This window comes from Triturus cristatus, chromosome 5_2 (genome assembly GCF_964204655.1).
Source record: "Triturus cristatus chromosome 5_2, aTriCri1.1, whole genome shotgun sequence".
In the NCBI taxonomy this organism is placed as follows: Eukaryota; Metazoa; Chordata; class Amphibia; order Caudata; family Salamandridae; genus Triturus; species Triturus cristatus.
This window is the reverse complement of record NC_140588.1, coordinates 44,924,423-44,938,811: the sequence shown is the minus strand read 5'-3', so window position 1 is coordinate 44,938,811 and position 14,389 is coordinate 44,924,423. Positions and strand designations below refer to the sequence as shown.

At 45.4% G+C, this 14,389-nt stretch overlaps 1 protein-coding gene across 3 annotated transcripts in view; it reads right to left on the bottom strand.

Annotated features, from left to right (window-relative positions):
• LOC146822634 (uncharacterized) overlaps positions 1–14,389 on the bottom strand; it is a 1,280,275-nt gene that overhangs the window by 835,458 nt on the left and 430,428 nt on the right. For all 3 annotated transcript variants that reach the window (XM_085606818.1, XM_085606816.1, XM_085606817.1), the window contains one exon: positions 8,910–9,009. In XM_085606818.1, the coding sequence (XP_085462944.1) occupies positions 8,910–9,009 (100 nt within the window). The remainder of the gene's footprint in view (positions 1–8,909; positions 9,010–14,389) is intronic.

Sequence of the window (14,389 nt, the reverse complement as noted above, 5' to 3'; positions counted from 1 at the left end):
GTGTCCCTGTCAAAGACTGACAGGGACCCTACTAGCCTATCCTCTTAAAGGCCTTTTGCCATCCTTTGTGCAGACAATAAGATTGTGGGGAAGATCCTGGCTGACAGATATGCTCGGATCTGACCAGAGCTCATCCTCCTTGACCAAAACAGGTTTGTGCCAGGTCGCGGTACATCCCAAAACATTTGACGTCTCTTTCATGTACATGACAAGGCCTCTCAGCGATTCCCACATGCAGCCTACCTGATATTGGATCTTGACAAAGCATTCAATACGCTTACATGTAATTACTTTCTCCAGGTGTTGGTCCAACTGGGGGTGGGAGAGCGCCACCTAGCGTACACAAACTTACTGTACACTAATCCCACCTCCATGATCCATCTGGGCCGGCTCATCTCGCTGCCCTGCTCTGCAGGCAGGGGAACGAGGCAGGGCTGTCTCCCCTGCTTTTGCGATAGCTATGGAGCACCTTGCCATTCGGCTCCACCTGGAGGACAGAGACTTGGGGATTCCCTTGGATGATGCGACCCATGCATCCCCTTATGCAGACAACCTACTCCTATACCTCGGAGATGTTCATTCAGATCGCTCCCCTATACATACCACACTTCATGCGTTTGAGCAAGCAGCTGGCCTTAGTGTCAATTGGGCCAAATCGTGCCCTTGAGGTGCTACTCAGGGGAACCCTACTAAATTCTCAAGGACTCACAGTATGTTACATTACCTTGGAGTTCACCTTTACTCCTCGCCAGTTGACCTGTATTGACGGTAACCTGAAAAAAGCCCTGTCTGCGCTGAAATCGCAAGTGCAGGTTTGGAAAAATCTACCCTTAGCTACAAGTGGGAAAAAAGGTGTTTCTTCCAGGAACTGGATACCCTGCTAGTAGAACTTATTTGTTGAGATAAAGGCCATTGAATAGCGCTAAAGCTGCCGGTTGGCAGGGGTGGGCTGGAAGCCCCAACTTTCAAAGCTTAGTACTTAGCAGCATAGTTGCAATGGGTTTTGCTATGGATGGGGTGGCGCCACATGGGAAAGACGTGCCATGGGTCCTGTCCTCTCACCCCAGCCATTCTGTTAGGCTATTATGCCACAATCCACACGGTCCCTGCAAGTGTCAGTTGCTTGTGAATGTTTGACCAAGGTTTTTCACCGCATGCTCTACATCACACTGTAAGCCCCATAATTCCCCCTGCAGGGCCTTCTACGATTCCCCGGATCCTATTCCACCAAGGAGCTGGCATGAGCGACCCCTGATCACAGGCGGCAATCTCTTACCTCTAACAACTTATCTTTGATCACGCCCTACTACAGGACAGTTTTTTACCTGCAGACAGCATGCAACACATAACAAGTTATCTGGTCCACTAATGATAAGGAACCCCAGACCCATGCCATCATGCACTACTCCACATGGGGGCTGGACAGCGCCTGACAAAATGGATTTACAAAGCAATGCGGGAGCACACCAGGTCACCACTGACCGGTCATAGACAGCTTTGTAGGTGGGTGTCAGGATCTTGAATTGGCATCTTTGATGAACGGGGAGCCAGTGGAGGTTCCTCAGGTGCTGGGTGTTGCGAGTCCATTTGGGCAGGTTGAAGATCAATCTGGCAGCCGAGTTCTGTATTGTCTGGATCCTTTCATGAGTTTGGTGGTGGTTCCTGCATACAGTATGTTGCCGTAGTCTAGCCAGCTGGTGATTAAGGCTTGCATGACTATTTTCCTTGTGCTGATGGGAAGCCATTTTAAGATTCATCAGAGCATGGAAAGAGCATGAAAGAAGGTGGAGGAGGCTGTGTTGATCTGCCGTTTCATGGTGAGTTTGCTGTCCAGTATGATGCAGAGGTTTCTGGTGTGGTCTTTTGGTGTGGGAGTGGGTCCGTGTTCGGTGGGCCACCAAGTGTCTTTCCAGAAGTAGGCATGGTTGCCAAAGATCAGCACTTCAGTCTTGTCAGTGTTTTAGTCCTCCAACTTCAAATTGTTTAACATTTTATTTATTAATTTTTTCTCAATAAATAAATATAAATAGAAAACGGAAACCTATTACACAAGGTATTGTAGGTTAGCAATTACATATGATAAGGTCTGTAGCATTGCTCAATAATAAAGACAATAAAAAAAAAAAAATATCCATGACCTCATTATAACCTAATTAAAGAAAGGGTAAGTTAAATGAGAAGAAAGAGCGAGCAGGGGACGTTGTTAGCATACGTTATATAATACCATAAGGCATGAAGAAGTGAACAGCTAGGAGGTGTTCAGTGATATGTGGTACGTAATATGGTATGTATGGAATGGGGCCCCTAATTAGAAATACATGTCTCCAATGAGTCTAGGTAGGTGTAAAGCGGGTGCAAGATATCCCTGGGTCTGGATGAAAAGGGTTGTAGTTGTGCATAGTGGTTGACAAGTTTATCACAAGAGGGCATTGATTTAAGCCAGGCTTTGTCAGCTGCCCCAATTTCTGGCGATTTTCAATTTAGCCAGCAGGAGTGCTATGGAAATAAATCTGCAGGCATGATTTGGGAAGATCGTGAGTGTTCCCCAATAACACCAAAGTGGGGTCAGTCTTAAGTGCAATAGAAAGGAGATAGCATTTCATTGGTTGCTGATCGTGGGCATGACCAATTGAGATGTGCAAAATGTGCATCAAGGGCCATACATTTGGGACAGTGGGTGGGGTGCTTGGGGTCAAATTTAGTAACATCTGCAGGGGAGACATATGCTCTATGTAGGAATTTAAAATGCAGGAGCTTAAGTTTATGATTAAAGGACACCAATTTTGTTTGAGAACAGCAGTAGGCCCAGACCTTGACGGATATTGGGTATTCGAAATCTGCGCTCCAAGCCTTATGAAAGTGCTTGGTAGAGTACAGGTTAGGGACCAGGCAGGAGCGATACTACTGGGATATCAAATGGCTGCCATAATCATTTGTGATAATAAGTGTAAGCACAGAGAACTCATCTGGAGAGGGGGGGGTATGTAGATATACAGGAACAAAGGGTATTGTGCAGACGTCGCAGTACAAAATGATCCATGTAGGTAGCTTGTTTGAAATGGATATCATCCGGATGTGAGAGTACATGTCTGTCTGGGAAAACATCCCTGATTGGATGGAGTTCATGGTAGAGGAGAGTGTTCTGAACAAATTTTCTCTTTGTAACAGGAAGCCATGGGTTATCAGCTAGGGGAATGGTGGGGGAGTATAGGATGCCACCGCCTAATGAACGGTGAACCTACCTCTAGGCTCAGCAGGTGGTGGATGAGGTCTGGATATCAGTTGGATCTATGGGAATGCCCCCCAGTGATAGAGAAGAAAGGGCTTGTCACCCTACCTTATCTCTCTCGGGTTTGAAATATGGTGTGCGGCTGTCTTGGTGATACAAAAATGAGAATATTGCCACTCTGTGGCCAGATAATGAAGGAAGAGATCAGGGGCTCCGAGCCTGCCCCACTGATATGGAAAGGTTAAGGTGTCCCATTTGACTTGGGGATGGCGACCAGCCCAGAGTAGTTGTATCAGGAGACAGCCAAGTGTGGAGAAGAAGCACTGGGTGAGTGTGATGGAATGTTTAAAATCGAATATAAAAATTGAGGTAGAATTACCATTTTTGATTAGCGATATCCAGCAGGCCATGGACAGTGGAAGGCTTATCCACTGGTCAATTTGAGATGTAAGTCTGTCAATAGCTGGGACATAATACAATCATACGATTTGGTCTTTATCGAGGTGTAGGTAAATACCAAGGTATTTGGTAGAGTCCGATGTCCAAGTCAGGGGGTATTCAACAGCCACAGGGTCTGTACTCGTGGTTAAAGAAAAAAGCTTTGATTTGGCCCAATTTATATGTAGGCTTGACAGGCTACCAAATCATACAATCACCCGGACCAATGAAGGAACGTTTTCAGTGAGATGTCGGACAAATAGTACAATATCATCATCAAATAATGATGCAAGAAGTGGGCCATGGGAGAGTTGAAGTCCATGGTGCATGTGTTGTTCCTGTAAGTGACGAGAACGATGATCTATTGAGATTATAAAAAAGAAAGGGAGAGAGGGGGCAACCCTGCAGGTACCTCTGGTAACAGAGAAGTGGTTGATCAGGGAACCATTCACTCTCAGGCAAGCTGTTGGGTTGGCATAGAGGAGCATAATCAATGCAATTAAAACAGTCAGACAGCCTAGTCTTACTAAGGTTGCCCTTAAGAATGGCTACTCCAAGGAGTCAAAAGCTTTTCTGGCGTCAAGTAATGCCGCACCTGCGGGAGTCGATGGGGAGATCCTATTTAACACAGAGAATACCATTCTTAGGTTAAAGGAGGTGGATCTATGAGATACAAAGTCTGACTGTACTGGAGAGATCATTTGGTCCATCTGGAGTGAGAGTCGAGTTGCTAGGACCTTAGCAAAGATCTTATTATCTACAATGAGGAGAGAGAAGGGTTGATAAATAAGAGGAGCAAAGGTTGGGGTTGGGATCTTTGCCAGGTTTCATTGTCAGTACTGCATCGCAAAGGGTGAGGATAAGGGCGCCGTAGATAAGGCCTCTGTATACACAGCAAGCAGTTGCGGGGTTATAAGGGTTTTAAAGGTCTTATAAAAGGTACCAGTAAGTCCATAAAGGCCAGAGGTTTTGGAGGCATCAATAGCATCGATTGCATTTGCTATTTCATCACTTGTGATGGGTTCAGTAAGGAAATGGCACTGATTTTCTGTGATCCAAACCATGACTCTACAAGGTATTTTTCTATGTCAGATGTTCTTGAGGAGCAAGACGTATAGAGAAGCTGGTGGTATCGCTGCAGTTCCGAAAGTATGCTATCATGATGTCTGAGGACTGCTCCGATGGATGTATGAAGTTCAGTGATGAACCCAGTGTGGCGATTAGGATGGAGCAAACAAGCAAGTGTGCATCCAAGATGCCAGGCTCACCGTATCCCTATGTATTTCAACTCTCTCTCAGTGAGGTCCTGGAATTAGGACAATAAGTTTGAGTGGTCATGTAATGGAGGATGTTTATTAGAACATGAATCCGCTAGATCAATATCGTGCAGAGCTGATATCAGGTGGGTTGGGGTGTCCCGAAGCACACCAGTGTGCATAACAATGCTAATGCAACGTATATAGGCCTCGAAGGCTTCCCAGAGAGTAGCCTGAGACGATACTGTGCCTGTATTTAAAGTAACGTATTCGACTATGGTATCATGTAATTTGGAACGAAAGATCTGAAAATGCAAAGCCTCACACTGGAAAAGCCAGGCGAGTCACAGGGTGAGTTTGCAAGGGATACACAAATGTAAGACCACTGGGCAACAAGGTTCAGGGTAGGTGTTTAACATCAGTTGTGCATAGGGAAGCATTGGCCGACACGAGCCAGTAGTCTAACCGTGTCTATACTAGATGAGGATAAGAATAGAGTGTATAGTCTTTATTAGTGGGGTGTCGCATACGCCAAATGTCTGTGAGGCTATAGGTATCAAGATCTGTGGAATCCCGCTCGGGCATTTCATTTGCATGCAGGGAGTGTGCTGGTGAAGTCTGCAGCTCGGTCGAGAACCAGACGGAAGTGCCCGCCAATGATCACTAGCTCAGCCTCCATTCGCCCCATGTGTGTGTATATAGTGTGGAAAAATAATGGGGAACCAATATTGGGGTCATCTTTATTAAGCAATAGCGTATGTTTACCTGCTAGGGAGCCAGTGAGTAATATATAGCTGTCATCTGGGTATTCCTGGAAAATATAGAAGAGGAACAGTCTTATGAATAAAAATGCATACTCCTGTGAATAAGAGCTATAATTGGGAAATTATCGGTGGGGGCCCCAAGCGTTTACAAATGATTGAGGGTTACGGGGAGAAGGTGAGTCTCTTGAAGAAATGCTATCTTGACGCTATGTTGCGTTAAGTATGTGAGAATATGTTTACCCTTGCAGGGGTTGTTAAGACCCTGTATATTCCAAGACATAAAGGGAATATCTACTCCTCGTACAGGCAACAGGAAATGGTATGGTCGAATGTTGAGTATGGAAATGCAGGCCACAGTAGTGAGAAATTCAGGAGGCATTTGTTATGCAATGGGAGATAAACCACATTTGAACAACCCAAATATGCGCAATTCCCACCCCCCACCCACACTAGACACAGACCTGTCTAGTGAATCCCTGATACAAAAAGCAAAGAACTAAACAACCACAAACATGACAATCCAGTATACACCATTGGGGGGAGGCAATGCCTCAGAGTGTTCAATCTGGAGATGTTTAATAGTTGTAATGTCATGAAGCAATGCACAGTGGGTGAGAAATCATACAAACATGTCTAAGAGTTGGCCCAGAGTACTCAATGAACCATTATCAAGCAAAATAGAGGCATGTCTCAGCAGAGGCAGGACTGGCAGAGCTGAGAAAAAAACATAGTAATAGGTTGCACTGACCAGCAGCAAAGTCAATCAGCTGATTTGAACAAGGATGGGGAGTGCGCACGATCAGGAGTGCCTCGCGGGTGTCCGGTGGATTAGCATTATATTGTGTGCAAAAGTTCATCACTTCGGCCGGAGGCTCAAAGAAGCGGAGCTTTCCACTGACATCGACGCAAAGCAGCGCCTGGTAGAACATGGTGTACTTGTGAGGCCTAGCCTGCGTAGTGTATTCTTGGCATTTAAGAACCTGAGGCTGGCTTCCTGCACCATGAGATTGAGATCCCGGAATAATTAGAGCATGTTGATGTATGGTGCTTTTCTCGCGAGCAAGGCAAAGTAGTGTGTCTCTGTCGTAATTCAAAAGACGGGCTATCAATAGCCGCGGCGCAGCATGTACACGGGGCGTAGGCCAAGATACCTGTGTGTGCGCTCCGCAGCAAATGTTGAGGAGAAGCTGGCACGGTCAAAGAGGTCGATTAGAAGAGATTCCACAAAGTTGTTGGGTGGCCCATATTTGTTGTTTCTGCAACGCCATGAATATGAATATTAGTCCTAAGGGAGCACACCTCTAAATGTTCATTCTTCGCAGCGACTGTTTTAAGGATACGTTTTAGCTTCTCAACATGCTTAGACATGGGAGTAAGGCCGTCCGTCCTCAAGGCTAGAAATGTGGTCCTCTGCACTATCAAGCCTGGTGTAGTCTGGTGAACCACTCACCCTTAGTGTCTAAACGGTTTGTAAGGGCATCAAAGCGGGCTTCGATGGAGCGAAACCCTGCCGTTTTCCCCATCATTATGACTGTTATGTCTGTCGAGCATTCAGAATTAGTCCCAACATTGCTCGGCTCATCAGTATCAGGGGTAGAGCCTCTGTGTTGGGGGCTCTTGAACTGTTCAAATAAGCGCATGCGTTGCTTCGGATCATTTCTGCCCATCATTAAGGATATAGTACTGCATAGCCATATAATACTGAGAGGGTGGTATTCTCCCAAAATGGAAGGCTAGTTAACTAATCAAGGAAGCAAGGTGGGGGGGGTTCCCAGTTTCCCACTGTAGCGATAAATCCCTGCAGGGGAGCCCGTGATGATAAAATTTCAGTCGAGAATTAAAGTAATGTTCTGTAGCAGGGCCAGTGCACTCCCGCAGGCACAGTGGTCATGCCAACTACCGCATCTAAGAGAGGCACGCTCCCCAAGAGGCGCTCCGTGGTAGGTGCAAGTGTTAATTAATGCCACCTCTCATCTCCAAAGAAGGGTAGGGGGCCGTGTGAGGAGTAGGAGCAAGGCGCAGGGGCAAGCACTGCAGCCCCCGGCAAGGCTCAAATGGAGATACGGGCCCCAGGCAGGCACAGCTTACGCATCCAATATGGCGGCGCCAATGATCAGGTCTGCAGACAGCCCTCAAGCGTCCCCCCCCGCATGTAGGGGAAGTGGGCGGGCTTGTCATCAAGGGGACCAAGAAACCAGTGGCAGGTCCGGTGTAGTAAAAGCTTGGGCTCGTGCTTGACGAGCCCAATGGTCTCAGCCTCAGGTTCATCCGTGGACCCTGTTGCCGCAGAGCCTCCAAGGTAATGCCGACCGGCGCAAGCCAGCTGGTCAGCTCCTTGGTTCCACGGCACTCCCTGGCCACATGGGGCACCTTAGTCAACGGTATCTGCTGGGCAGCATGGTCTCCGGGCCAGGATGAGCATCTGTGCATGTGCTTGTGTGCAAATTATGGCGACATCCAGATCGAGATACGGAGCTCCATAGCTAAGCGGCCATTACGGTTGCTGCAGTGGCCTCCAGCTTCACATTTGATTACTCAAACTTTTAAAATTTAGCACCACAGGAGAACTTTACTCCTTGGTGAGAAAATCTTAATCAACCCTATGAAACATTTCCAAGCAACACGTTGTGACTCCTTGAAACCAATAAATTCCAGATCCCGTGGAGGAAACATAAATAAAGTCTCTATGCATATAACTTTTTATTCAATAGTCACATCTGAATTGTAAAGCAGCAAATTCCAAAAATACAAAAATGAATTGTATAAATCAGGCTAAAATAAAATTGTTCTAATTCAATGACCATGCACTAAGCGATGAGGCCCTCTTTCCGAGTCACACGGAATTATATAGCACAAACCTACTTTATATCCCTCCCTCAAACCCTCAAACCCTCCTTCAATTTACCTAAACTTTCTCCACTTGGTAGTATGCATTTCCCATTTTCCAGCCACTCCCAATGTTCTCTCCCTCATTTACTACAAAAACTTTTACATACATGTGTGGAGATCTATGCCCAATTTCCTATGATCTACGCACAAAAAAGATAGGAGAAGTGGAAGCGGGCATCTTTGCCTGTAGGTTTGTGGTTAGCATTTTGCAGTACTACTTTACGTACTACAAAATGCCCTTTGTGAATAGGCCCGGAATTGTCCCTGTCAAGTGATGTCCTAAACAGTCTCTAACACATTGTACATCCCGCTAGTATTAAAGGTAATACATACTCCCTTTCCACTGGGTCCAAGATGCCTAGCGGCTGAATTACAGGCTGCAACTTAATAGTTTTGTCCTTTTCTGCAGCAGGGGAATTTGGAACAGCTTTACCTGCAACAATGAAAAAGAAAAAGTAGAGAATATTCACTCTTTAGACATGCCACTGATAAATTGCATCTGTACATGTTGTAGGCAGTACAGCTATATTTTGGAGCCAAATGGCTCTGATTTTGGTACAAGAGGTAATGAAAGACAAAACTTTGATAAGGATTGATCACTTAGCGATGTCAATTAATCAGTGTGGGGTATTGGTTTTTTTTCTTTTTGACATCACACTGTTTTTATGCACACAGAAGTGTTGGAGAAAAATGCACTTCAATATAAGTTTTATTTAATCTCAATACTATTTATATTCTTAAAGGCACCTGTGAGTGTACATGTTTAGTATGAGCATCCTCGTGATAAGTACCATCTTATGATTTTGATTTTATCAGCTTCTGTCGAAATACCCCTACGCAACTTCATTTAAGCATTTGAGAGCACACTTGGCTAAGGATGTTTGGCAATTTCCTTGTTTTCTTTGCGACAAAAATGTTCCACCTCAATCCTTGAGTTCTCATAATTGATGGATCCCAGGTGTAAATCCTAATCTTTCTTAATGTATGTAATGTTGTTGCCTGGAAGGTTATTTCATGCACTCACTAGGATCTGTGTAAGAACAATTCTATTTCTGCTCCCACTCGTGGACCTTCCTCTATCTAGTTTCTAGTTATAGGAATCTAAAATTGAAAAAAGAATTACCTATTACATTTTATTCCTCAGAATCTAAGTGCATCTGGCAAAGATTTAAACTGTGGCTACGTAGCAGGAACACATGTTTCAGCGGGGTGCATGCGCAAACCAGTGATTATCTAAAATGTGGTTGTAATATCTGGGATGGAGTGTCTCACTGGGGTCTTTCGCCACTGGAATCCTGGGCCCTCATTTTGTGGACCCGCCAAATACAAACCAAATACCTATGTTACCACCTAACACCCATGGTTGTAAGGCAGAACAGTCCAAGGCTTACTCAAGGGAAGTCCTCTGGGCTAGAGACTCAGAAATCAGCAACGCAACACACAACATTTAATAAATTGCTGTACAGAGTTCTTGTAAAAAGGAAAAGACTATATGACACTCAGTACTAAGCACCACAAATGAACAAAGATGGCAAGTGGAAATGTTCATGTTAACATCCTCTAAAGGGCCTCATAACCAATAGAGGGTGCACACTCTAGCACCTAGACGCCTATGGACATTTGCTGCGCTTTAGAAATCCGGGATATATCATATCATATCACTAAAGGAATGTTCCACAGGTCAGATAACTCTCTAAATCTACCCTAGACTCGCTGCTCTGGAAGTACCTTTAACAGTCTGTGCTTCAGCAACTCTTGAACTCTAAAACACGTTACCTGCAAATATGCCTAATACAACATAGTGGATTCATTTATTGAAAATCAGGCAGTTTGGCTTTGCTATGATGTCACCACAATAATTAAAAGTAAAATATAAAGTCAAAACAATACAAAACAATATTGAACATTTCAGACTGGTGCTACCCTTCAATGCCAAAAAGGCATATACAGAGTGATTTACTGTCAAAATTGTTCACATCAATAAAGTTTTCGATGTCCAATTAATCACAGAGCATGAGTTTTCTCCTACCTTTGCCCTAACAGCAAATAAACCATAGCACCTTGTAACAAAACTCTACACAACCATGAGCCATAAAAGAAGAATCCCAGCTACAAAGATCTTTGCAATGTTCTCCTGAGGTCATGAATTTCTGTACCTTGGATACTTAGGGTGGCACATGCATATCTTGTAGGAATATGTTTTGTTCCTGCTGGTCCCTGAGAGCAAAAATCATATGTTATGTTATGTTAAAATAAACTTATATATAACATAACATAACATAACATAACATGCATATCTTGTAGGAATATGTTTTGTTCCTGCTGGTCCCTGAGAGCAAAAATCATATGTTGGTGGTCTTCCTGCTCTTGCTGGGGTGCTACTTCCACCAATATTCAAATTTAATTTCTAGCCCTGCTGGTCTATGGGGCAACTTTCATCGCCTGTGGTGAGCCTTTTGATTTCACCACAGTAGGTCAGTGAACTTTCAATTTTGGTTTCCTTTCCTAAATATCTTTCTTGGCATGAGTTTTTCTTCTCACGGTCCCTAACCCCAAGCAGAGCACTCACAACATTCATGGTGGGGGACACAGGCAAGCCCCTACAGCCTTTGTGGTTCCTGCAAGCTCCTCGCCACCCTGATACAGCTCTTGAGTGCCACAAGGGGAACTGGCTGATTTCTCCTTGCCTTTGCACACCTACACCAGTGAGGATGGGAGAAGTGGCTCCCAATGCTCGCCTGCTTCTGAGCATGAGAGCCTGTTGGGTGACTGCAGCCTGAGAGAGCCCACATCTCATGGGCATGGTGACAATAGGTCACTCCCACCTAAGAGGGACATGTTGTAGCAGAGTGACAGTGTGCAGCAGCAGTTTGGCCCCAGATCTATGGCCTTCCAGAGGCAGGAAATTGGAGCAAAATGGAGTTCAAATGCTGGTGAACCCTTAGAGCACTGACCCTCTCCATCTGTTTCAGGTGGAGAAGAGAGAGGTACCATATGCCCATTACAGGCAGATCTTCGTGGCGCAGAACCCCTCAAGACCTATCAGGCAGCATGCCCATGAACAGGAAAAGGAAATGGCAATATTTGGGAGCCTTGGCCCAAATTACATGGGGTTTTGTGCATTCTGATCCTGGTGGTGTGTTCCACCTACCAGATGTGTAGGATTTAGAACTCCAAGTCAATACATTTGTACAACTGTCTTAGAGTACCAGTGAAAAGGGCTCAGAGAATGCCCTTCAGTTCTTTTAACTGCTCATCCTGCTCTTAAGTTCTTTTAGAGACTTTTTTAAGCCCATGACGCCTAGCTGCCTCCCTCCAGCAACAGAGAGCTGTGCAGATCAGAGGACTTTTGCTTCTTTCTGATCTGCTGTAAATATCTTTGGCCCAGGGCCTTCTATAGGCACCACTCTGTGGCCCACTAGGGCGTGTTAACCTCCCTGCCTGCATTCACATACCCCACTGCCTCCTGGGCCCGAACAGGCCATCTGTGAGTCCATAAGGAGTCAGGAGGCCCCCCTCCAGGAGTACCAGTCACAGAACCAGTCAGCAGAAGTACCAGCTGAACTTTCTCATTTAGGGTACCCAACAAGTTCACGCTCTACTCTTCCATAGAAGAGTCCAGCGCAGCTGGCACTGGAAGCACTATCAAACAAAGTCCCAATCCAGAGAGTCCCTTCACTCTAGACAGGGGTTCATTCATTTGATGTTCTTCTTTTCTTGTTCTATGAAGGCCCCAGTTTTTCTCATAGTTCTTCTTTTGTGTAAACTGAGTCTCTGGCTCAGCTCTACAAAGTTTGTTTTGCCACCCCACAGGCCACGTTAGTGAACTTGGTTCAATACACCAATGCTGAACGTGAATGACAGGTTTTTGTAGCCCCGCCGGACTCCACCCAAAACATAGTTTAAGTGGGGTAAATGCTTTTGAGTTACTAACAGTCTCAGAGACACTGTGGTGATCATAAACAACCCCTTTCCCTTCTTCTTAATCATGCACAAACAAGATGCGCTAAGAAAAAAGACACTTTAACAAAAAAAGCCCATTTATTTCAACAGGTGAACCCTGTTGCTCAACACATCAAATATAATAACACTAAATACTATTAAAACAGCACAATGGCAAGTTGTGAACTACGAGAATAAAATGAATAAATATTAAATGGTTAAAATGTCATCTAAAAACCTAACACCCTTGTTAGAAATGGAGGTCTCTAGTTGACAGTGGCTTGCTCCCTGTTCAAGTAGGGACCCTTACTTCTAGTCAGGGTAAGAGAGTTTTACACCCAAGATAATCCCTGCTCATCTCCTTGGTAGCTGATCTCAGAAGCAATGTGTAAAGCATTGGTACATAAAACACACAGTAACACAGTGAAAAAACAACAAATGGACACCACACCACTTTAAACCAGAAAAGGCCAAAACGGCAAAAATCCAACATACATAAGCAGCGATGTCACTTTTTAAAGGTATAAGCAGCAAGTCAGTCCACAGTACTCTATGGATGCACCGATTTTAGCCCAAAGTACCTTTGATGCGACAAAATCCGAGATGAAAAACAGCCACAGAGAAGGGAAGTGTCAGAAAACACAAGTGATGCGTCGACTCTTGAGTTCCAGGGGAATGGCGGCATTAGTTCTATTGCACAGCAGGAGAAGTGTTATGTCGACTTCTTACTGCAAGGAGAAGCAATGCTTCGAATTCTGAAAACACAGCCTCGGCTCTTCACTGTGGGGCGATGTCAATGTAGACTTGGAGCACAGGTGGATTGCTTGGAAAATCCAGATGTGCTGGGTTGAGGTGGACGGAGAACCAGGTGCTGCATCAATTTTTCCAGCCGCAGGCAGGTGATGCGCTGATTCCTTCAGCCACACAGCAGGGCCTGCATTGGAGTCGAAGCGAAGGTCTCAGCTGCATGACAGGCGCTGCGTCAATTTTTCAGCTGCACCACGGTGATGTGTTGGTTTTTCAACTGCACAGCGTTGTTGCGGCAGGGAAAACAGCCACTGGAGGGTGATGCGTGGATTTTCAGTACTTCAAGCAGCAAAACCATCTCCAGGCGCCCAGACCTGGAATTGGCACTGCTTAGCAGGTCAGAACCCCAAGCAGAGGATTTCAGGGGAGCCGCAGATAAAGTCTTTGATGGATCTGAGACCACCAACAGGAGGCAAGTACACACAAGCACTTGGAGAACTTTCACAAGCAGGATAAGAAAGTAAAGCCCAGTTCTTCTACTGCCCAAGCCAGAAGCTGCAAGCAGCAGACCAGCTCAACCCAGCAATAAGCAGAGTGGCAGTCCTCCTCCTACAGGTTTTCCAGCTCTACTTCTTGGCAGAATGTCCTCTTGATCTAGAAGTGGTCTAAAAATGTGGGGTCATAGGCCCAATACTTATACCCCTTTCCGCCTTTGAAGTAGGCATACTTCAAAGGATAGTCTTTGTAGTGCACAGACCCTGCCATGCCCTGACCTGGCTCCAGACATACTACAGGAGGGTGGAGACAGCATTGTGAGAGGACATGCACAGCCATATTTAGGTATCAGTGACAACTCCTCCCACCACTCTACCTCAGGAAGGCCCATCAGCCTGGTGAGGGGCAATCAGGAAATGCAGGGCACACCTCAGTTCCCTTTGTGTGACTATCTAGAGTGAGTGCACAAACAGCACAACTGTGAGTCTAAGCAAGGAGTGGATTCCACAGACAGGCAGAGATACAGGATGGTAAAGCAAGAAAATGCCCACTTTCGGAAAGTGGCATTTTCAAGTTCACAATTTAAAAACCACCTTCAAAGAAAGTTCAGGGAACCCAAACTCCAAGCA